The 24,899-nt window shown below is 45.2% G+C and overlaps 1 protein-coding gene across 10 annotated transcripts in view; it reads left to right on the top strand.

The window, feature by feature from the left end:
- The window catches only part of SIN3A (SIN3 transcription regulator family member A), a 290,548-nt gene that overhangs the window by 70,287 nt on the left and 195,362 nt on the right, over positions 1 to 24,899 (top strand). For all 10 annotated transcript variants that reach the window (XM_033920021.1, XM_033920025.1, XM_033920024.1 and 7 more), the window contains one exon: positions 6,179 to 6,355. In XM_033920021.1, the coding sequence (XP_033775912.1) occupies positions 6,179 to 6,355 (177 nt within the window). The remainder of the gene's footprint in view (positions 1 to 6,178; positions 6,356 to 24,899) is intronic.

The following is a 24,899-nucleotide window of genomic DNA, read 5'->3' as shown; positions in this document are numbered from 1 at the left end:
GTTGCTGCGCGGACGGTGTCTGGTGGCACTGTTGTACTGCTTCCTACCCTTTCAAGCTGTTTAGGGACATATTGGCTATTTCCGAGTTCCATCGGGCGTAACAATCTTTTCTGTATAGCGTTCCAGAGTCTACGGTCGGGGTGTCCCATCATTTGCCTTCCCTGGGCCACATGGAACTGCACACACGCTGTCAGCTCTTTCGGCTTTCTCATGGACAGGGAGCAGTCATATGGGCAGGTCACGACGCTGTTGTCTGATACCTGTTAAGTTGCTGTGGTTGTCAAAGGGCGGTAAGTATAGCTTCTTGCTTGCAGCTTGTGCGTATTCCCTTTCTAAGCCTTACGTATTTCGCCCCCGTGGCATGGAGTTGGTACTGTTTTCATGGTTACAGTATATTCCTCTTTACATTGGGAAACTTGATTTTTCCTAGGAGAATCTTCTTGCAGATCCTACCGTCTCCTCCTGCCATTCCCTGACCTTCTGCACTTCATTCTGAGGGGATCTTGACTTCTTCCAATGACTCTTCAGGCTTTCTCATGAGGGGGAAGACTCTAATGTCGGGTCAGTGGGCTGTAAGGATTTTTCCGGATGCTTGCATCTTTGCATCCTCCTCCAGTTTCCAGTTCGTTCTTGGAGTCTCTATGTTTTGTGTTTCCCTTTTCAGTGTTACTGGTCCTCAGGACAGTTCTTGTAGTTCTTTGGGAACTAAGGGACGTTGTTCCACTTCCTGCATGGTGCCCGAGACGGGGGCATTGGGCAGGCTGGATCCCATTCTGCTGAATTAGTTTCTCGGGGTTGCACATTTCTGCAGACAACCTGGGAGTATATTTACATTTTCTCTAGGGACTCCGAATCGGCACTTGGTTTGCCTGCCTCTCTTGGAGCGGCGCTTCCGGTTTTGGCACATGCCATTTCGCCTACCCAAGGCTTCACGAACGTTTTAGGTGATGTGGGCGGTGGTACCGTTTTGGCGCTACCGGGCGATTCATCTAATTTCTTCTTGACTGCCTGCTTGATTCGGACGACTTCCAGGCGGGCCATTTGACTGACGAGAAAAGGGTGGTATCTTTTCCTCAGTTCTTTACACGTGCATCTTCGAATTTGCACAGCGCTCTTTTCTCCTGTACTATTTATTGGTATATCGGGGTAATGTTTTTCTTCATATAGGAGAGACATGTGTTTCTTTCCGGAGACTTAGGCATGGGGTCTCGGTCTCAGATTGGTATTCTTCTTCGCTTACCATGACCAAGAGTACGGTTTCTGGGATCCATATTGCTGACTCCACTGGGACCTTTGGCTTGCTTTCCCCTTCTTATGCTTCAGCAGTCACTTTTGTTTCGGTGGTTCCCGGTATCTCAGGGCTCCAATTATTTGGTATGCTCCTCATGCATCGCTCTGTATGATTTGGTAGCTCAGTGCGGTTCTCTTTTCACGGTATGCCTTGGTCTTTGCTGGTCTAGCTCATGATCAACGACCATCCAGGGCTGTCGGGTTGGGGGGCTTGGTGGCTTCCATCCTCAGCTCCAGGAGTCTGGTCTTCGGAGGCGACTCAGTACCTGTTCATTCTTCTACTCTTGAGCAGGGTCAGGCTACCTTTCTGGAGCTTCAGATCATTCTTCCGGATTGCCGCTGAGGGTCCTTTTGGTCAGTATTAGGATGGGGGTCTTTCTCTACAGCTTGGGCAGTAGGTGTTGTACTCAGTTGGCAGGTGAAGTTGGTCTGCTTCATTGGGTGGACTCTCGTCTTCGTCTTCTGTTGGCAGATCCTTTTTTGAATCAGGATAAGAGTGTGGATAGACTTTCTCTCCGCGGAATCTGAGCATGGACCATTTCTTGGATGTTACTGTGTACAGCGCTGTGTACGCTCTTGAAAGTGTGCATGTTAGTACTAGTATAATCTTCTGCATCCTGGGTATTGTGATTTGTGGCTCAGGCGTTCTAGCTCCTTTTAGGAAAGCGAGATCTCCTTGACCTGGACCTCATGGCCCCGTCTCTCAATTCTACTCTTCCTAGCTTCTTCGGCGGGCCCAGGGAGTGGGAGTTAGAGGGGGTTGCTGCATGGCTCCTTTCTCGCCTCTGCCTTCTCCTTTTCAGTGTTTTCCGCTGGCTGATGATGGCTTGGATTTGCCATCTCGAGTTCGCCTTCCGGGCACAGTATGTGTAGAATCCCTGGATTGACGGCGCCTTCCTTCCTATGCGGATTTGATGAGTCTTTCGACAGCTGGACTAAGAAGTTTCCTGGCGTCTCCGGCTTTGCCCGCCTAGGGTCCGATCCACATGGATATTTGTACTACTTTAGTATTACGACCTAGTTTTTTTTGGATAATCTTGGCTGACGTGTACGGGTTATGCGAAGAAGGTTGTTTCTTCTCTTATCCAGGTGCTACGGACATCTTCTCCTGTGGCTTCTGTTTCCTTTTGGAGGGTTTTCCTTTCTTGGGTGCTTCTTCACGTTTGACCCACTCCAGAGTTCCTTTTTGGCACAAGTGTATTGCCGAGGGCTTAGCGTTCAATTCCCTTCAGCTTCTGGTGCCATTCTTGGCTTGTTACAAGGGCTAGGTATATGGCTCTTCGCTGACTTCTCAGCTTCTTGTAGTTCAGTTCCTAAACAGAGTGCGGTATATTCATGCGCCTCTTAGAAAGCCCGGTTTGGAGTACAGTCTTCACGTACTTTTTCTATGTTTACCGAAGGCTTCATTTTAGCCTTGTCTTTTGGGACTCTAAAGAGCTGTGCCGTTGAACATGGGGTTCCTTGTGGCCATGGCTTCAGCTCTGTAGTTGCTATGTTGCAGGCCTTGTTCAACGGGGATTCCTATTTCTGATTTCCGTCATATGGGGTATCAGTTCGGATGGTACCACTATTTCTTTCTAGGGGGGTGTCATCCTTTCTTTTACGTCATGCTCGCTTTTCCTTCCTTCTTCCTGGGAGGAGAAATTGGGAGCAGTGCTTTTATTCACTGCATTTTTTGATACGTATGTAGCGTTCTCCGCGAGCTCGGTTTCTAACAACTTTTAGTTGTTTATATCTCCTTTTTGTATTCTTCAAGGGGCGCCTCATGCGTATGGCGGCGTCCGATGCCTACCTCGCTCAATGGGTCCAGGAGGACATTCTTTATGCTTGCCTGCTGGCAGGGAAGCGGGTGGCGATTGAACTTCATGACCATTCCGCTGGAGCGATGGCTACTTCTTGGGCTCGGCCCAGAGGTTTTTTCCTTGGAGGAGATTTGTCTCGCGGCTAATTGGTCTTCCGAGAGTGCCTTCTCTCCGCGTTTCTGCATGGATGTGCGGGCACATGCGATAGGGGCGTTTTGGTGCTTCGGTTGTTGCGGAGGCGGCGTTTGCTTCCCACCCAGATTGAGGATTGCTTTGCTACATCCCATTGGTCTCTGGATTCATCTGCTGCTGTTGCTAGGGAAGGAAAAATTATGTTCTTACCTGTTAATTTTCTTTCCCTTAGACGCAGCAGATGAATCCAGAGCCCCACCCTTTATGGTATTTGGTTGTCGGTTTTTTCGTGTGCGACTTTCGTGATTGGTTGTTGTTGATGGTTGTATTCTGTATTGTTGCCTTTTGCGATTTGTTCTGGGAAATAAGTTTTTTACATGCTATGCCTATTGATGGTTAAATGTGCTTGGGCAAGGAGCTATACTGATGAGACAGGAGGAGTGTCAGCCAATAGGACCACCTGTTAATCAGTTTCTCTATCTCCGCCTGCTGGTAGATGTGAGCTATCCCATTGGTCTCTGGATTCATCTGCTGCGTCTAAGGGAAAGAAAATTAACAGGTAAGAACATAATTTTTCCTTAAATAGGAACTATTGATTAACTTAACTAAGGGTTCAATGATTGAATCTGTTGACTAAAATAACCTCATGAATTTATCAAAAGTATATAATATGATGTGACAAAAAAAGAAAGAGAAGAGAACAGCAACACTTATCTTAGTGGCTTCCCAGCCAAGACCAACGTTGGTGGGTTGTGAACTACCCGACGCTCAAACTGTTTTAGAGCATTTCAGCTATTAAACTAGCCTTCATCGGGGGACAATGTAGTTGCTGTGCTACTGTGAAAACAATAAAATAGATATAAATAAATGTAAGTATCAAAGATAGATAACTTCAAGCGATTATTTGTATGTGAAAGACATTCTTGAAGTTGAAACTACTTGTTTGCATTTTGAACCAAAGCTTAAATGAAGATTCTGCCTATTATTCGAGAAACATTATAATAAAAGCACCCTTACTGCGAATAAACGCTACTACAAGGCATCATTACAATTTAGCATGTTACATTCTTGTAGTAAAAACTACTTGTTTACATTTTAAGCCGAGGCTTAATAAAAATTCTATTTATTGTTTAAGAAACCTTGTATTAAAAGCACCCTTACTGCGAAAAATCGCAACTACGAGGAATCGCTACAGTTTAGCATGTTTCAAAACCGCACAAAAGGAACTTACAAAAAGCTCCGTACTTTATTCAAAATTGCCTCTAAAAGATAAGTAAAAACAAACAGAAATCATATAAAGAGAATCCCAGTACTAAACCATCTTACCTATACCATGTCTCAACTTTGCTGTTGTGGTGTACGCGCCCGAACTTGAATGTTCTATATAAAAGTTCATAATAAGCTATTTCGGCAATTGTCCAATTGTGAGAACGTAATGACGTGGTGACGCAAAAGACGTTACGTTACATTGCATAACTTAGATATTCTATATATGGATCCATAATAGACATTTACCATTGTTGTCTACACCTGCTGACAATGCAATAATGTAATGACGTAAAGAACATTATAAGGAACTTAACATAACAGCGTGATAACACAAAGAAAGTTGCGTTGCGTCACGTTACACAACGTAGAAATCATATGGTGTGAATCAACGTTTAATCTATTTATATTGGGGTAAAAGTGTGTGCTCAGAATAAGTTCTCATATGTGGGTTATTAGTAATAATAGTTTTTATAAATAGGTAACACAGTTACCGACAGGTCGGCAGCAGTTGGGTTTGACAGTCGTAAAACCCGATTCAAAATAGCCGAGCAATTGTTAGTGAATCAATCGCTTGGCTATTTTGCATGGGGTTTTACTAATTTGCATGGGAGGATTGGATCGCTACACAAGTTAGTGAATCGAATCGCAAAGGGCTCGCAAACCGATCGGTTTACTTAGTGAATCTAGCCCTTTAAAAAAAAAATGCTGGCCCTAGCTAATGAAATTATGCCCAGATATTTAGTATCTAGTTACGTCCGGGTGCTGGCATTAAATATCTGGGTACATGCAGATGGCCAGCACTTAACCAGATAAGTGCTGATATTCAGCCTTTAACCAGTTACATTAAATCAGGCAAAGAGAGTACTGCTGTTTTGTGGTCCTATATGGCTGGTTAAGGACGAAGTAATAGAACCTATCTGATTAAGTGTGGGTTCTTCTTGACTGTGCCTTGGACTGCTCCTTAATAGCTGGTTTTGTCTTTAGTTGTTAGAGGGTGTATTCAGCGGCACTTTCCAATTTGGAGCCCACTTAGCACCAATTAACCAGGCCAGAGGTTCACTTACCTGGTTAACTAACTTTGGATATTGACCCTTTATTTTATAAATAGAAATTCTTTGGGCCTTAACAGATTATGTTGAAAATATATATTGTGTGCTTCAAATTATCTGTCTGGAAAGGGGAGGGACTTTAGGTATACTGGGGGTGGCACTACTTTTATGTCTGGCAACATTTCGCTTCTAAAATTATAAATAATACATCTAGGTGGGCACACAAATAGGTATTTTATGTTTTACTTGCTGATTTTATCCATTTTAAGTTATTGGATATTTTGCAGTGCTATCTAAATGGATTGCATTGTTGACATATCTAAAATTTAGTCATTTCAAGTTATACATGTATATTAGAATATTGATCTCCATAGAGTGTTTCCTCATTTTAACCATTTCTTTAGGGGACCATTCTCCACATCCAATTCCTCCATTAACCCCTTTCAGCTTTGTTTCTAGTATTTATAGTGTCCTCGAGCACTTTCTTACACTGGTAGTGTACCAACTGTGCTTGTGCAGAGCTGGGTTTCTGTTGGAAATAAGGGTGATTGACTATGTTCTCGCTTATGTTACAGTTGTGGAGTGTTCTTCCCAGCTACAGGTTTTCTTTTTACAGTACAGTTTTCTGATCTGCAGGTGTCTGCTATACCTCAGAGTTCAAGCAGTCATGGGCCCTCTATAGCAACTGTCCACAGTGGACACCATCATACTACACCAGCACAGGCACATGGTAGCCAAGTAGTGCAGAGCCATGCCCATGCAACACCTCCAGCAGCACCTGTCCAGGGGCAGCAGCAGTTCCAGAGACTAAAGGTAAAGTAAGCTCCATGTGCCTATACCTCTAGTTCTTTTCTCTAGCGTTCTGTTAATCACATTAGGTTTCACTTGCCAGCAGGCATCTATTCCTCATTAGAAAATTAATTTTTTATGCCCATTAGAGATTGTTTGATGAGATGTGATGTTGTGATAATATTCCTGTGTTTTAAACATCAGATGAAAGTGTGGCATTGCAGATTTTTCAGACCAGCTAGAATCAAGATTCTGTTACGTTCCTTCTGAATTCCATACACTAGGTGTTCAATCCCAACCCGCAATCTGGGAGTTGCAGAAATTCACAAACATTTCTGAGCACATGCTCCTCCCCCTTAGCCTAAGAGCAAGCAAACATATCCAGTTACAATTTCTGCAAGCAATCTATGCAGAAGTCTTGTAGTTGCTCCGATTCTTTTTCTTATTTTTCACTTAGTGTTTTTTTCTTAGTGACTTCAGTGCCTTGAGACTCTTTCTCGGTGGTCCCCTGTTGAAGGAAATGACGCAGTCCCACAGTGCTGGACTGCTGCTTCACAGAGAAACTCTGATGGATCTGTGGAACCAGCCTACTGTGTGTCACCTTCTCTAGACTCGGGGTCCCTTCCCCTGGGAGTCTGCTGGTGACCTTGTCACAGGTTTCAAGCACAGGGCTGTATGCATCTGGAGTGAAACCCACCCAGGTTTCAAGGCGCAGGCTACTTTTCCCGCTCCCGACCACATGGTCGAGGATCCGTGGGGGCAGAGGTCGTAGTCTGTATCTGGTTGGCTTTCTGAAAATCTTCCACTCAGCTGCTGTTTAAAATTGCTGACAGGCATGGCACTACAGAACTGTAAGTACCCTCCATTATTTCCTATGGGAACTTCGGGAGTGGCTTCTGGATCATTTTAAAAGTCGTTTTTTACAGTTTCTGAGGGTAGAGTTCAGGTCATAGAAACATAGAATATGACGGCAGAAAAGGGCCGACGGCCCAACAAGTCTGCCCAATCATGATCCCTTCCACCCTTGAGAAACTATCCTCTAACATACCTCTGTAGCGACCCCACATGTTTGTCCCATCATCTCTTGAAGTCGAGCTTGCTACTAGCCTCGACTACCTGACGTGGAAGACCATTCCATATATCAGTCACTCTTTCAGTAAAGAAGTATTTCCTGGTGTCCCCATGAAATCTTCCTCCCCTAAGTTTTAGCGGATGTCCTCTTGTCACCGTAGGACCCATAAGAGTGAAGATTTCCTCCTCCTCCTCCTCGATGCGGCCCATTATGTACTTGAAAGTTTCTATCATGTCCCCCCTTTCTCAGCGCTCCTTGAGCGAGTATAAGCGCAGACTGCTCAGATGATCTTAACATAAGAATTGCCATCTCCGGATCAGACCCATGGTCCATCGAGTCCGGCGATCCGCACACGCGGAGGCCCAGTCAGGTATACACCTGATTGTTCTAATCACCCATATCCCTCTATGCCTCTCATAAGGAGATGTGCATCTAATTTGCCTTTGAATCCTAGCACAGTGGATTCCTTAATAACCTCCTGTGGAAGAGCATTCCATGCGTCCACCACTCGCTGCGTAAAGCAGAACTTCCTTTAAGTCCTGAGACCATCCTTGTGGCCATTCTCTGAACTGACTCAATTCTTTTCACATCCTTTGTGCAATCCCAAATACATTCACTCTGCTCTGTCTCGAAGCAGGTGGAGGTGGTAAGCTTGTGTAGTCCTCCCTGGTTTAGTGTAGGGCTGTTGGAATTTGTTTAGTGGCCTTCTGGTGCTGGACTGAGCTTGGGGGGACTCTTTTGGGAGTCTGCTGGACCTCGGGAGTGTTGCCTCGACGGGTCGAGTCCTTCCCCCCATTTCCCCCACCTCCCTGAAATTTTTTCTGTAGAGGTGCCTCAGCTGTAAGCATTTGGCTTAGAGAGCCATGGGGGTCTGTTCAAATAAAGTTAAAAAAAAAATCCTGAGGGAGTACCAGTCTGAAGGGAAGCCTTCAATTGACTTCAATTGTTTTTTTATTGCTAACCGGCACTTTTTTAAGCTTGGTTGCCTATTGTGCAATGAACACTTTTAAAGGGAAAAAGTGCTCATTGCACTCCAGATGTGAGGTCGATGTGGCTGGCCTATGTTCGCGGTGCACCAGCCTCCACAAAGGGTAATCCTTGTCTGCTTCAGATGTCAACAGGGTGCTCTGAGTTCTGTCTTTCATACGGAGACCCTGAGATCTGTCATTCTGGCGGTTCAGCCAGGGGAGTTCCTGATTTCTCTCAATCTGGCGGAGGCCTACTTACATCAGAGGTTCCTTCGCTTTGTGATCTTGGGATGGCACTATCAGTTTTGTGTGCTTCCGTTTGGTGTGACTACGGCTTCGCGGACATTCACTAAGGTTATTGTGGTTGTAGTGGTGGCCTTGCGTAAAGAGGGCATTCTGGTTCATCCCTATCTGGACAGCTGGTTGATCCGAGCAAAGTCTTTTCTGGAGAGTTCCCGGGTTATAGCTCAGGTTGTGGAGTTTCTGCGGTCACTGGGATGGGTGGTCAACCTGTCCAAGAGCCGGTTGACTCTGTCTCAGCACCTAGAATATCTCGGGGTTCCAGGGATTGAAGACAAAGTTAGACAAGTTCCTGCTGAACAAGAACGTGCGCTGTTAGGGCTAGTCTCAGTTAGGGTGCTGGTCTTTGACCAGAAGGCCGCCGCGTGAGCGGACTGCTGGCATGATGGACCACTGGTCTGACCCAGCAGTGGCAATTCTTATGTTCTTTGACACCGGCTTGGTGAAAGTCTTCCTTCCAGAGACCTGAGTGAACAAGTTGCAGTTGTAGATTCGCCTTATGATGGCTTCCTGGTGTCCTTGGGCACAGGATTTTCTCCAAGTCTTAGGGTCAATGGCGGCCTCCCTGTACATGGTTCAGTGAGCTTGGGCTCGTATGCGGTTGCTTCAGTATGCTCTGCTTCAGAAGTGGTCACCTCAGTTGCACAATCTGGACTCTTCGCTCCTCTTTGGGGGTTGGTTCATCACAGCCTCCGCAGTCTTCCAATCTGGTGCAGGGAGTGAGTCTGGATTAGCCCCAGTGGACAGTGTTTCTCACGGATGCTTGTCTCCTCTGCTCGGTTGCTCGGCTCAGAGCAACTAGTCTCTGGAGGAGGCGTTATGGTCGATCAGTGTTCTGGAGACCAGAGCCATCCAGTTGATGTTGCAGATGTTGTTGACAGACAAATCAGTCCGGGTTCTCTCAGACAATGCTACGGCTTACATCAATTGTCAGGGGGGAACCAGGAGTCATCTGGTGGCGCAGGAGGTGGCTCTGCTCATGACCTGGGCAGAGACTCCTCTCCTGGACATCTCAGCTTCCCACATAGCGGGAGTGGAGAATGTCCAGGGGGACTTTCTCAATTGTCACCTGCTAGATCCCGGATAGTGGTGTCTCGGTCCCGCAGTCTTCGAGTTGATTATAGAAGCTTGGGGTTAGCCGGTCATGGACCTGATGGCCTTGAGTGTCGACGCCAAAGCACCGCGGTTCTTCATTTGGTGCAGGGATGTTCAGGCCGAGGGGCTAGATGCTCTGTTGCAGCCTTGGCCGTTGGGGGGGCCTCCTGTTTGTTTTTCCGTGGCCAATGGTGGGCAGAGTCCTTCTTCACATAGTTCAGCATCTCGGCTGCATGATCTTGTGGCTCCAGACTGGCCTAGGTGCCCATGATACACAGATATGATTTGTCATCTTGTGGCAGATCCCCTTCCGCTGCCCCTCTCGCCCAGTCTTCTGTCTCAGGGCCTCATTCAAGTGTTTGATTTGGGTCCCTTTTGTCTTACGTCTTGGCTTTTGAAAGGGAGCGCCTAGGTAAGAGAGGCTATTCAGAGCGTAATCTCCACTCTTTTGGGGTACTGGAGACTTTAGACTTATCAGGCTTATGTATGTATCTTTGAGGAGTGGTGTTCTGCGCATGGCATGGTTTCAGTTTGCGCCTCTTTGCCTCGCATCTTGGAGTTCCTGCAGGATGGCCTGGTCTTCCCTCCGGGTTCAGCTTGTGGCTTTGTCTGCGTTTCACAGTTTGCTGCATGGTAAGCATTTAACCTCTTCTTCAGACGTAATGCATTTTTTGAGGGCAGCTAAATTGCTTCGGCCTTGGATGCGGCCTTTGGTTCCAGCCTGGGATCTGAAGCTCGTTGAAGGACCTTACTCTTAAGGCAGTCTTCCTGTGGCCATTACTTCTGCGAGACGTGTTTCCGAGCTGCAGACTTTCTCTTGTAGCAGACTTTCTCTTGTAGGCCGCCCTTCCTGGAGTTTTCTAGGGAGCATGTTGTGCTGCAGCCTGTTCCTTCCTTTCTGCCAAAGATGGTTTCGCCTTTTCATGTCAACCAGTCCGTGGTCCTCAGAGTTTTGGTTAGTCAGGAGGGCTCTTTGGAGCAAAGGCAGTTGCGCAAGTTGGATGTCTGCGGGGTCCTTCGCTCTTAAGTTCAGTGGACCCAGGAGTTCCGGAAATCGGATCATCTTTTTGTCCTCTTAGCGGGGTCTCGTAAGAGGGATGGTGCTTCCAAGGCCACCATTGCGCACTGGATCAAGGAGACTATCACTTCAGTGTATCTTCTTAAAAAGAAATCAGTTGCGGACTTTCTTAAGTCTCATTCTTCTCAGGGTCAGGCTGCTTCTTAGGCTGAGTCTTCCCTGGTGCCTCCTGTGGATATCTGTAAAGTGATGGTCTGGTCTTCTCTTCATTCCTTTGTACGGCACTACCATGTGGATGTTCAGGCAGATCGGGATGTGGTGTTTGGGGAGCACATGCTTATGGCAGCCATTTGAGGGTCCCACCCATGATGGGTACTGCTTTGGTATGTCCCATCAGTGAGCTATGCCAGTCTGGAGAGACGCTTAGGAAGGAGAAATTAGGTTCTTACCTGCTTATTTTCTTTCCTTTAGTCTCTCCAGACTGGCACAGCCCCCCCCCCCCCTGTCTGTCTGTTGTTCTTTCAGGATTCGCGTGAAGAGGTTTTTTTTCTGCGGGATCTCGTGTTTTTGATAGTTTAGGGGAGGTTAAAAGAACAACGGCCTTTGGCTCAGCTGGCAAACTGTGGGGATGTTTTCTGAAGGTCCTTCTCCTATTCAAGTTCCAACAGTATTTTCTCTTCGTTGTTCCTCCTGTAGGGAGTATTGTTGATGTTATAATTCACATTTATTATTTCTTAGTTCTGCTTGGCTCTTCGGCAAACTGACTGTACTTGAGAATACACAGCCTATTTGTACTACAGCCAAAAGTTTGTCTTGGTCTCCATCTGCTGGTCATGAACTGTGCCGGTCTGAAGAGACTAAAAGAAAGAGGAAATTAGCAGGTAAGAACCTAATTTCTCCTTCAATTTGATTAATAATTGTTTGGGATGGACTCTCCAGCCCCTAATCTGTTGAATGTGAACACTGATTGTGCCGGATTGGAATCAAAAGTACCGCGTGCTGTAGCATATTAGGGGAGGGGGGGCGGGAGCTTGAACTTCGCTACCTTTGAATACTCTTGGGCTAGGCAGCTGGCCTGGATCTGTGCCTTCCGAAGAAAATCTTGCCCAGAGGCTGTCTTGGAGACTGGCACAGAGTCAGGGGATTCTTGGCAAGGCACATGTACCTGAACAGAGCCCTGTCATGGTTGCGAGGTGGGCCTATTCACCGGATTTTATTCGGCTCCTCTGAAAGGCATATTCTTCAGACCTGGCTCGTTTGACGCAGCTGGCGGGCATGTTGGATCTTTTTTGGTCTGCTGCGCCTGTGACAGAACTTCCTGCTTGGGAGCCCTCTCGTTTGGCTGTGGCAGACCTTGATTGCAGTAGTTGCCGTGCAGATATCATGACTCTGTATCCTGCCACTGCCTTTATTTTGGATCCGGCTGATGCTTTTGTTGGGACCAGTCACCTTGGCCACCCTGATCATCCGGATTTGGGTGCTGACCCTTCTTTGCAGATTTTTAAGCAGGCTTCTTCTGTCCGCCTCTTTACCGCTGATGTTCTGAAAGAGCTCCATTTGGATTCTTCATCTTTCACTTCTCGGACTTCGGTCATGAACAGTTCTGTGCTTTTTCCATTCAGTCCGCAGCTCCTTGGTCTGGTTTCAGAACAATGTGATACTCCAGAAACTTCTTTATGACCTTCTAATGCTGTTTCTAAGCTTTATCACCAGAATCCTGATTTTCAGCAGGTTTGAACAGCCGGAGGTAGATTCCGCTGTGGCGCAGCCCTTCCTAGTTACGGGGGAGTGAAGATTATCCTCAGAAAAGCAGGCAGCATATTATCACATATGGGTGACATCATCCATGGAGCTCGCAGCACGGACATTAAATAATGCACTGGCACTTTAAGAAATCCAAAGCTTTCAAACTGCCCGCTACCGTACATGCGCAAGTGCCTTCCCTCCCTCCTCGCGGTACCTCCAGTTCTTCGTTTTCTGCGGAGTGAAGAAGGTATATTTTCAATGCTGCATTGCCTTCCTTTTGTCATGAATTGTTTTTTACTCATCTTTATTTCATTTAGTTTTACCATTAATCTATATTTTTTATTTAACTTTAAAAAAAAAAAAAAAAAAGAGGAAGGAAAGAGAAAAGAGTTTACTACTTTTCTCCCCTCTCCTTTTTGAGGACGTACATCAACTGCTGCTTGGACAGTTAATGGTTTTTCTTTAAAAATTGAGTTCGATCTAGCACAAGTGTACCTCGGTTCCTGGTTACTTTATAATTCTCTGTTTCGTTGCATTGTACTTCACTGACTGTCAGTTGTCTCTTTATTGTGAACCGTTCAGAACTTGTCATGGTATTGCGGTATCTAAAAATAAAGTTGTTATTATTCCATCTATGTCGAAGCCATCAAAGGGTTTTAAAAAGTGCTGTCTGTGTCAGAGAGATATTTCCATCACTGACCTGCATAGCTAATGCATCCAGTGTTTGGGATCTGAGCACCAAGTGGATTCCTGCATTCGTTGTCTACCCTCCAGAAGCACTCCCTGACAGCGTGGATGATCCAGCAGGTTCAGCTATGCCAGATAAATCTTTGACATCAGCACCATCCACTATTGCATTAACTTCGTACCTTACATCCACAAAGATTGCTAAGAAGCCCTCCGTCTCCAAACCAGTGTTGCAGGCCTCTTCAGCATTGAGTCCTTTGATGCAGGCCAAACTCCAACATCAGTGCCAGAAGTGTCTTCTATGGTTCTTGCATCCTCTTCAAAATCTCCCACCTTCAGATGACCGGCAGTACCTGCTCAGCCTCAGGTATCGGTACAGGATTTAAAATCCCAGGTCGATGTGTTTTTTTTGCGAAGAGAGTTTAGCGGTATGTTCAAGCTATTCTCTGCACCAGTTTCAGGATCAACCTTATCAGTACCAGCCCAGCTTGAGTGTAGTTCTCATACAGCACAAGGTACTGTTTCAGATCCAGCTTCCAAACGTCACTTTGTTCCCATCGATGTTCTCTAAGCTACCATCGACGTTTGTCTTCAGAGCTTAGATGACTTCCAGGAGTCATCAACATTCTTGTTCAAAGCATCGACTATCTTCAAGTTTTCAGAGCATTGAGCATCATTGAAATGTCGTGATTCTACATTGAAACATCGACATACTTTGAGTCATCGAGAATCTACTTCGATGCATTGACGATTGAGACAGATTCTACATCGATGCATCGTCATTCAAAATCTAAGTATCAAGATTCTACATCGATACTTTGTCACTCAACATCAAGATTCTGCAATCCCTCTTATTCTAAATATGAAATGTGGCTTTCTACTTGCTTTTTCTGCACAGAATTTGTTATTGCAATTGAAGTGAAACAAAGTATAATAAGTTCTGAAGTAGAGTTAGTTATTAACGAGTGTGCAATGCTAACAGCATGTTTTTGCCTGCTGCTAAAATATTAGCAGAGGCTTGTAAATTTGCCTTCTTGTAATCAATAATTTATTGGTGTTAAAAACATTAAAAAAAGTAATAAAAGTAAAAAAGTTTAAATTACTATAGAAAGAGAGGTTGAGATTAGTCATAATATATGTGAAGGTTTTTTGATCAATGAAAGATACCTACCCCCGCTTTACAACCATAGGAGAGCAACATATATGTTCCTTGGTGTAGTGTTCTGAAATCTTTTCCTTCACTTAGGTATGTGCAGCTTCTGGTTGACTTAGTGAGGATCTTGGTATAATGAGAGTTGACATTTATTTTCCACTGGTATTTTTGAATAACCTTTCGGTGTAGGTCATCGGATAAAATCAGATGTAAGTTAATGCTGTTATTGCTGCATCCAGAAAACCTTCAACACAGCAATGCTATCAACAAAAGTCAACAAGATTCACTTCTTGATGTTCTCTTCACCATCAAGAATCCACATCTACTTCACTTCCTTCAATTTTGGATTATTTTTTCCATCTTTCTCCATCTGGTCTTAAAACAACTTCAGTCAGCGTACACCTCAGTGGTATTAATGCTTTTCATACCCCTATTAACGATAAACTTTTGGCCACTCATCCAATGATTTCTAGATATATGAATGGACTTTTTAATTCCAAGCCTCCTCTGAAGCTGCTTCCAGTCATTTGGGATCTGAATGTTGTTCTTGCCAAATTAATGAAACCTCCATTTGAACCGCTCATCTGTACATTTAAAGTTTCTTACCTGGAAATTAATTTTTCTGATCAATGTTACTTCTGCTCGTCGAATCAGTGAGCTTCAAGCATTAGTTTCTTGCTCACCTTATAGAGTATTTCATCATGGCAAGGTAGGTTTACGTACTCATCCTAAATTCCTTCCAAAAGTTGTTACGGAATTCCATCTCAATCAATCCATTATACTCTCAGTTTTCTTCCTGAAATCTCTTTCTCATCCTGGAGAAGCAGCTCTTCATACTTTGGTCTATAAGCGTGCTCTGGCGTACTATCTTCAAACAACTAAACCACACAGAACTTTACCACAACTGTTCATCTCCTTTGATCCTAACAGGCTTGGGCGTCCTGTTATCAAGAGAATAATTTCATCATGGTTAGCAGCCTGTATTTTCTTCTGCTATACTCAGACTAGGTTGCACATTGAGAAAGGAGTTACGACTCACAAAGTTTGAGCAATGGCAACTTCAGTGGCTTTCCTATGTTCTACTCCTATTGACAAAATTTATAAACCAGCCACTTGATTCTCAATTCACACATTCATATCTCACTATTGCATAGAATCTTATTCCAGATGAGATGCTCATTTTGGCCAAGCAGTTTTACAGAATTAATTTTCTTCCTAATGGCCAACTCTCCATCCATCCCATTATATTGAGGTAGAGAATATGCAGCCTGCTTGTCTAAGGATAAAGCACAGTTACTTACCGTAACAGGTGTTATCCAGAGACAGCAGGCAGATATTCTCACATCCTTCCCACCTTCCATAGTTGGTTTCTTAACTAGTTTACAGAACTGCGTTCACATCAGGAGAGAAGGCACTCGTGCATGCACGGTAGCGGCCAGTTTGAAAGCTTTAGATTTTTTAAAGTGCCAGTGCAATATTTACGGTCCGTGCCACGGGTTCAGTGGATGATGTCGCCCACATGTGAGAATATTTGCCTGCTGTCTCCGGATAACACCTGTTACAGTAAGTAACTGAGCTTTTAAGGTCTCTCAGGATCACAGGATATACATTAGATATCTAAGTGGTGGTAGCCGTTTCCTTTATGTCGTTTGCCTATCATTCCGGCCTGCTCAGTACGTCCTCTGTGGAGGTGCATGCCTGTCCTCCACTGGTGATGGTGTGGATTAGGTGCCGGATGCCCTTTATGATTTCCTTAGAGTTCCTAGTACATTCTCTGCTGGTGCAGTGTCTGCGTGTTGGACTCTTTCGATCCGTCTTTGGGCTGGGAACACTGCCTCAAGGGTCTCCTTAAGTGGACATCCTTTAAAGATCCAGCTTCTTGTTGGTACAGGTCTGGATGACCTCTACTCAGGTGTTTCCAAGTGCCGCCCTAAGTCTCTCCCTGTGAACAATGACACCAGGGGTTGGGCGTGTCTTCCTCATCTCAAAGGCTGACTTCTCAGTTTTATCAGAAGTGGGCTCAACTTTCATCAGACACTACTTAGGCCTCCTTTGCCTGCTTCCGGCTTTGATTTTTGGACTCTGGCAAGTCGATCGGAAAGGAGTCTGAGATCCGCGATTCTTTGTAGCACCTCTTGGACATTGGGACGCTGGCTCCTGTTCCAGTACACAAATTGGGCTTAAGTGGATACTCATACTTCATTGTACCCCAGAAAAGATCGGAGGATTGGAGACCCATTCTGGATCTAAAGTTGGTCTCCTGCTTCTTGCGGATTCCTCTTTTCCAAATTGCAACGGAGCGCACGGTAATAGCTACTGTCTCTCCAGTAGAGTTTCTAGCATCCTTGGATCTCATAGAGGTTTACCTCCATATTTCGGTCTACCTGGAACATCGCCGGTTTCTGCATTTTCCAGATTCTGCAACAGCATTTCCAGTTCGCAGCTCTGCCCTTTGACCTCGAGACAGTGTCCCACATTTTCACCAAGGTGATGGTATTTGTGGCGGCTTTCTGCCAGCAGGGGATCCAAATCTACCCTTCCTTGGGACAACTAGGCTTTGTCTTGTCAGGAGTGTGAAAGTGCGGTACAGATGGTAGTGTCTCTGCTGCAGGCATTGGCAAAGTCAGGAAGAGCAGCTTGGTGTCCTCCTAGTCCCTCGAGTTTCTGGGCTTTTTCTTCATCTCCAGACAGGGTTGTATATTTCTTCTCGAGGCATGCAGATAGAACCTTCTACAACAGATCAAAATTCTCCTGGACCGTCTGGCTTCCTCTGTTTTATCTGCAGGTTCTGGGGTCTCTGGCAGCCTCCTTGGAGGCGATCCCCTGGACCAGAATGCCCATTCGCCCTTTCAGGAGCTCCTCCTATCTTGATGGTCTCAGCAGAGTTTTTCCCCTTCAGATTCCGCTCCCCTGGACAGTGCCAGCTAGAAGCAGCTTGAGCTGGTGGCTTCATGGGGAGGCTCTTGCTAGGGCTGGCTTCTTCGGACTTCCTAGTGGATGACACTCATGATGGATGCCAACCTTTTGGGTGGGGTCTCACTGCGGGGGCTTTTGCTGGCGCTTATTTTCCAGCCCTTTTTGAAAGGAGCAGTGATGCGAGTTTCTCCAAAGATGGCACAGCGGTGGCGAACATACATCACAAGGGGACATAAGTGCTCTCTCTCTTGGACCAGAAGGATCGTATGCATTCCGCTGGGCAGAAGCGCATCTCCTGTCTTTCTCGGCGGCCTTGTGGCCGGAGTCGACATTGTTCCGTCAGACTTCCTCAGCCAACAGATTCTGGATTCGGGAACATGGTCCCTCTCGCAGAAGGCATTCCGTTTGATCATACAGCACTGGGGTCAGCTTTGGCTTTGGTAGAGAACTCGAAAGCCAGGCGCCAGGTGAAAGCTAAGCTAGGGCTGGATGCCTTGATTCGACCTGGCTGGCTCACAAGCTTCTATTTGATGTTCCCTGTGTGACCTCTGGTCAGTCAGGTCCTCCGCTGGATAGCAACGTGTCCTGGCTTGGTGATTCTACTAGCTTCAGACTGGTCTCATTGCCCATGGTATGCGGATCTCATCTGTCTTCAGTGGGGTGAGAATCTCTTCATCAATATCATCCTCTTCATCAATATCTTCTCAGTCAGGGGCCGGTGCCCATGGAGAACCCACAGCACTTTGGTCTTATGGCATGGCTCTTGATCACTCAGCTTTGAAGTGCAGTTTTTCAGATGTAGTTATCTCACCTTTTTTGTACTTGATGAAACCCTCTACTATGGAATCTTATGCCAGAGCCTGGATGGCTTTCCAACAGTAGTGTGCTATGAATCGTGTGGAGCCTGAGGGGGCTCCCTTTTTGGTGGTTCTGATTTTTTTCTTCAGGTGGACCTAGAAAATGGTTTAGCAGTGGCCTCCCTTACAGTTCAGTTTGCAGGCTTTTCATGTTTTAGAGCGTGCAGAAGCGCTAGTTCACTTTCTGATCATCCATCTGTCCCGTGTTTTCTGAGAGGGGTACTTTGTTTGCAACCTCCCTTGCATCTTCCTTTCCCTTCGTCGAATCTTAGCATCATTCTGCAGGGCCTTGGAGATGCCCCATTTGAAGGATGCTTCTCTTCAGGATCTAACAGTCAAGACTGTCTTTCTGATCGCCATTGTTTTGGCACAGTGTTTTTTCCAGTGCTTTAGGCTCTTTAGTGCAGAGTGTCCTTTCTCCGTATTCCAGATGTGGGCGTTTTCTCCATACTGTACCTTCCTTCCTTTCTGCCGACATTGGTTTCTGCCTTCCATGTCAACCAGGAAGTTCGTTTGTTTGTTTTTCTTTCCGCAGGCTCGGAACGAAAGGATCGGGTCTTGTACAAGTTGGCTGTCAGGAGAGTCTTACTCCATTGTTTGGAGAGGACTAATAATTCCCGGCTGTCTGATTGCCTATTTGTCCTGACGACTGCCCCTTGCTAGAGTTGGCCGGTGGCTAAGGCTTTGATCACTCGATAGCTTCGAATGACCATTATGCGACTCCTTCGCCAGCAGCAAGCAGCTGCCGATTTTCGCTTAACGGCCACTCGTCTGGAAGTGTGGCTGCGTCATGAGTGGTGTATCACGTGAGTCATTCTGATGAACCTTGTGGGGGGTGGCTTCCTGGATATTCTCTCCAAACTTTTACCTGGTTTTGCAGAGTGGATGTGGCGGCTCAGTCTGCTGCCACATTTGGGACCTCAGTGTTGAGGGCAGGCTCTTCTGACCCTCCCTAGATTTTTACCATTGCTTTGGTACGTCAACTACCGTATGGAATCCGGAAGGGACGTAATAGAATGTAAGCTTAGGTTTATATCTTTGATAAATCGTCTTTCTGTTAGTCCTTGTAGGATTCCGTATGATCCATCCTCACTGAGTACACTCAGTTGTTTGGAATAGCCTGCTTCTTTCTGCCTTGATGATTCTCCTTACAGGCTTGAATGCTTTTCAGCCAGTTGACAAATCTTGTGAAGTGTTTTCTGTGAGTATATGCAGTGCCGAAGGCCTTTCTTGGGGTGCTCGTTGCACATAGCAGGTTAGTTCTACATTGTTTCTTAATGTTTTTTTGAGTTGCCTTTGTGCCTGTTTATCGCTTGTTAATATTTTGCAGAGCAAATCAGTTCAAGCATTACTTATGTTGCTGGGGATCCTCCCTCATACCCCCTTGTCATGGATCTGTCCAAGTATATTGCTTGGTTTTGGGACTTAACTGGATATGTTTGCTAGCTCTCAGGCTAAGGAGGTGAAGAATGTGCTCAGAAAAGTTTGTCGATTTCTGCAGCTCCTGAATTGCAGGTTGGAATTGACCACCTAGCGTATGGAATCCTACAGGGACTAATAAAGATGATTATTGAAGGTATAAACCTAATCTTCCACTAGAGCAGGAGTAGGCAATTCCGGTTCTCGAGAGTCGGAGCCAAGTCAGGTTTTCAGGATATCCACAATGAATATGTATGAGATGGATTTGCATGCACTGCCTCCTTGAGATGCAAATCTATCTCATGTATATTTATTGTGGATATCCTGAAAACCTGACCTGGCTCTGACTCTCGAGGACTGGAATTGCCTACCCCTGCATTAGGCTAATGAGTAAAATTGCTGCTTTGAGGACAAGCAGGATAGCAAGACCTCACAACATTGGTGATGTTACTGAAGGAGCCTGCACAGGTAAGTTTCTCCAGCTTAGTTCTAGAAACATTTGAGTTGCTTTACCACACAAGTACACCACTTAGTCTGCTGTCATCATGTAGAACCACCTTAGCGTTTGTTTTTCCATAGAACTGATCAAATGTACACTACTGGAGCTCAAATCAAGTTGACTTTTGAGTTAAGCTTTTTGTATTTTATTTTGTTCCTTGTACAGTCTTGTCACTGTTAGGCAATATTTTAGGTTTTTTGACTGGCTTGCTTCCCCCCCCCCCCCGTTTCTATGCTGAAGTTACAAGGTTATAGGTTCTGGAGTAATCTGAGGAAATACTTCTTTATGGAAACGGTGGTAGATGCGTGGAACAGTCTCCCAGAAGAGATGGTGGAAGCAGAGACTGTGTCTGAATTCAAGAGGGCCTGGATTAGGCATGTGGGGTCTCTGAGAGAGAAAAAGATAATGGTTACTGTGGATGGGCCATTTGGCCTTTATCTGTTGTCATGTTTCTAACCTAGAGTTGGGCTCATTGAGGAACTTTAGGCTCCTGGCAAAGGTATTTTTGGTAAAGACTCAGTTATTTTGATTTTGCATTGGCTGTTTCTCCAGGTGATGTGTCCCAGAAGAAGCCCCCAGAGGCTTTAACTGCATTCCAATATTCATAATTGGTTTCTGCAATGCATGGAACCCAATATGGTGCCTCTCATTGTAAATTGTGTTCAAATATTGAAGAGAAGCTTTCATGTCATGCAAAGCAGCAGAAACAGATTTTTTTTGCTCTGAAAAGTCTGGTCCATCAATTTTGGCATTTTGGTCTTTATGGGGCAGCTGGCTTGAAGAACCAACAAGAAGGGGAGCAATTCTAGATCTAGTCCCTAGTAGACCATATGATCTGGTGTGAGAGGTAAAGGTGCTGAGGCTACTTGTAAACACTAATCATAACATGATTAAATTTTGATTAAATAATTGGAGAAAGTACACACATGGGAAATCCAGTACACATAGTAACATAGTAGATGATGGCAGATAAAGACCCGAATGGTCCATCCAGTCTGCCCAACCTGATTCAATTTAAATTTTTTTATTTTTTCTTCTTAGCTATTTCTGGGCAAGAATCCAAAGCTTTACCCGGTACTGTGCTTCGGTTCCAACTGCCAAAATCTCTAAGACTTACTCCAGCCCATCTACACCCTCCCAGCCATTAAAGCCCTCCCCAGTCCATCCTCCACCAAACGGCCATTTACAGACACAGACCGTGCAAGTCTGCCCAGTACTGGCCTTAGTTCAATATTTAATATTTTCTGATTCTAAATCCTCTCTGTTCATCCCACGCTTCTTTGAACTCAGTCACAGTTTTACTCTCCACCACCTCTCTTGGGAGCGCTTAACAGGCATCCACTACCCTCTCCGTAAAGTAGAATTTCCTAAAATTGCCCCTGAATCTACTACCCCTCAACTTCAAATTATGTCCTCTGGTTTTACTATTTTCCTTTCTCTGGAAAAGATTTTGTTCTACGTTAATACCCTTCAAGTATTTGAACGTCTGAATCATATCTCCCCTGTCTCTCCTTTCCTCTAGGATATACATATTCAGGGCTTCCAGTCTCTCCTCATACGTCTTCTGGCGCAAGCCTCCTATCATTTTCGTCGCCCTCCTCTGGACCGCCTCAAGTCTTCTTACATCCTTCGCCAGATACTGTCTCCAAAACTGAACACAATACTCCAAGTGGGGCCTTACCAATGACCTGTATAGGGGCATCAACACCTTCTTCCTTCTACTGACTATGCTTCTCTTTATACAGCCCAGCATCCTTCTGGCAGTAGCCACTGCCTTGTCACACTGTTTTTTCGCCTTTAGATCTTCGGACACTATAACCCCAAGGTCCCTCTCCCCGTCCGTGCATATCAGCTTCTCTCCTCCCAGCATATACAGTTCCTTCCTATTATTAATCCCGAAATGCATTACTCTGCATTTCTTTGCATTGAATTTTAATTGCCAGGCATTAGACCATTCCTCTAACTTTTGCAGATCCTTTTTCATATTTTCCACTCCCTCTTTGGTGTCTACTCTGTTACAAATCTACACTAGCATTTAACTTTCAAAAAGAAGACTATGATAAGATGAGAAACATGGTTAAGAACAAACTTAGAGGAGCTGCTACAAAGGTCAAAATTTTACATCAGGCATGGATGATATTCAAAAATACCATCCTGGAAGCTCCAACTAGATATATTCCACATATTTAAAAATGTGGAAAGAAGGCCAGCATGCATGATTAACAAGTCAAGTGAAAGGTTATTGGAACTAAAAGATCCTTCTATTTTCTAAAGAATAATCTGACTGAAGATAATAGGAAACAGCATGAGGAATGGCAAACCAAATGCAAAGTGATGCTAAGGAAGGAAAAGGGAGAGTAAGAAAAGAATTCATTGAAGGCAAAAACATATAAAACTTCATGTGTCTCACAGATCAATCCAGAGACTTCTGGATTATGTCTTGTCTACCAGCAGATGGAAATATGAGAATGCCAGAGCGCTGCCATAAATCCTCCTGTGCAGCAACCTTACTTCTAGTATTCTCTCTGAGCAGGTGGATGGACATACCCTGTGCAACTCTCTGGTAGTGCTAGCTCCTGGCTTGTCCCTCAGGTGCAGTTGAGCCTGGGGTTTTGAGAGTTTGTGACTGTTCTCTCGGATAAACCTGGTGGTGCCAGATGCCTCCCTGACTGTTGACATAAGCCACTGCTGTGGCATTGTTTGAGAAGATTCTTGACTGCCTGACCTTCCAGGATTGTCTCTAATCCCTGCAGTGCTGAATGAGTGGCTAAGTCCTAATCTGTTTATTGACCATACTCTCTGCAAGAGAAACCAGTGACCATGACCTGGCCAACCCTTGCAATGACCTCCCTAGCCATACAGACTGGTATCTATCATTGGTATTGTTCAAGATGAGATGCGAAGAGGCACTCCTTTAGATAGTCTCTGTCCGGAGCCACCACTGTAATCTGTAAAGCACTTCTGCCTCCAGGATAATGGCATCTAGAGCAAGTCCTACTTTGGAGATCAACGGGAAAACATAGCATTCTGAAGAGGCTGTAGATGAGCTTTCACCCAGGTGAACACTTCTATGGTTGCTACCATCAATCCCAGCCCTGCAGATAATGGAAAGCCATGGGGGCTGGCATTGCCATTGCATTTAGAATCTGATGCCATAGCTTCAGTTTGCGTGGCTCAGAGAAAACTATGGTCCTCTGTTATTTTGGAGAGAATGCCAAAGTACTCCCAGGATTGAGTCAGTTCCAGATGACTCTTCTGGAAACTGATAATACATCTGGGGTCCCGCAGCAACTTCACCACTCATGCAACTGCTTTGCGGCCTGCTGCCTTGAATGGGGCTCAGATTAGCCAATTGTCAAAGTATGGATGCACCTGAATTTCTACCTTGTGCAGGTCTGCTGCTGCTGCTACCCCCATTACCTTGCTAAAGGTATGAGGCATTCTGCGGAAGATGTCAATCACAGCTTTTCAACTCCTCTTTCTTCACCCCGACAACCCTAAAGAAGGAGGGGTACGGGGAATCCCCAACACCAAGTGTCTGATCTACTGAGATGAATTTTAAAACAATCACTGAACAAACAATAATCTAGTGAAAACATTAACCTATGAGAGGAACAATGAAAGTAAGAATGTAAGAAAAATATAAGTTAAACAAGAATATGATAGTCTGAACATTTATAGAGCTCAACCATTCCTCCCTTTTAATTATATACAAATATTCTTAATAATCCCATAGTCTGATCTACCATCCCTATGTACTGGAAAATATATTATCAAGGCAAGAACCTAATCTCTAATACCAGTGCAATAAGGATGGGCCATTTCTATAGCACTACAAGACATATGCAGTGCTGTACATCAGAAAAACAGAAGAGACTGTCCTAATCTAGTCAAGACAGACTGGATGTGCCATTTGGCCTTTTATTTCCCGTCATGTTTCTGTGTTTCTACAGTTTAAAGGATTAGTAATCTAGTGTCCAGTGTGGTAGCAATCCAGTTTGGTAGACAACATTGAATGTGTTGAGAATGTTAAACCATATGGCCTTGGCAGTGCATGGAACACCCTTATTATATCTTGAAATGGAGCAATATGACGTGCCAAAGAATTTTTATAGAAAAACTCAACATGACTGTGTTTTGCCTCAGCCTGTATTAGGAGTATGCATTTAGGCTTGATATACACTTTCTCATATAATTTATAGATTAGATTCTGTCCACCTTCTCAAGGAGTTGTATTCTACTCAAGTTGTATAAGACTGAAGGGACAAACAGGAAGTGATGCCAATACGTGATGAAGCAATTCAGATGTTGCTACTACCTTCTAAACTGAAGAAGCTTTCCTGTGAAGGTTCTGTCAGTGGTGTCACCTATGCGGGGCAGACTAAGAGGGATCTGGGCCCCCAGGCAATGAAGCTCCTGGGCCCTGCCCAAAAGACTCTTGGGCCGTCCCTGGGCAATAAGCAGTCTCTTTCTTTCCTCGCTTCTACCCCTCCCCCATCCATTGCACTCTCTTCTGCCCCCTTCAGCCCCTTAATTGCATAATTTCTTTTTCTTCACTCCTCCCCCCTGGCCATCAGCTTTCCTTCCTTTTCTCCATTCACTCGTCACCCCCAGTCTACCTTAAACAGTGCCTTCCACTAGGTGCTGGGCAGCAACAGCAATTCAGAGGTGCTGCAGGCAACCTGCTGGGAGCCTCTCTTCTGATGCGAACTGCCCCTCAGACACAATTTCTGGTTTGCGCGGGGGCAGTTTGTCAGAAGAGAGGCTCCCAGTAGACTATTGGTAGAATATCTGAATTGTTGCTGATACTGGGCACCTCATGGAAGACACCTTTTATA

Source organism: Geotrypetes seraphini, chromosome 14 (assembly GCF_902459505.1).
Source record: "Geotrypetes seraphini chromosome 14, aGeoSer1.1, whole genome shotgun sequence".
In the NCBI taxonomy this organism is placed as follows: Eukaryota; Metazoa; Chordata; class Amphibia; order Gymnophiona; family Dermophiidae; genus Geotrypetes; species Geotrypetes seraphini.
This window is presented reverse-complemented; position numbering and strand designations above follow the sequence as displayed.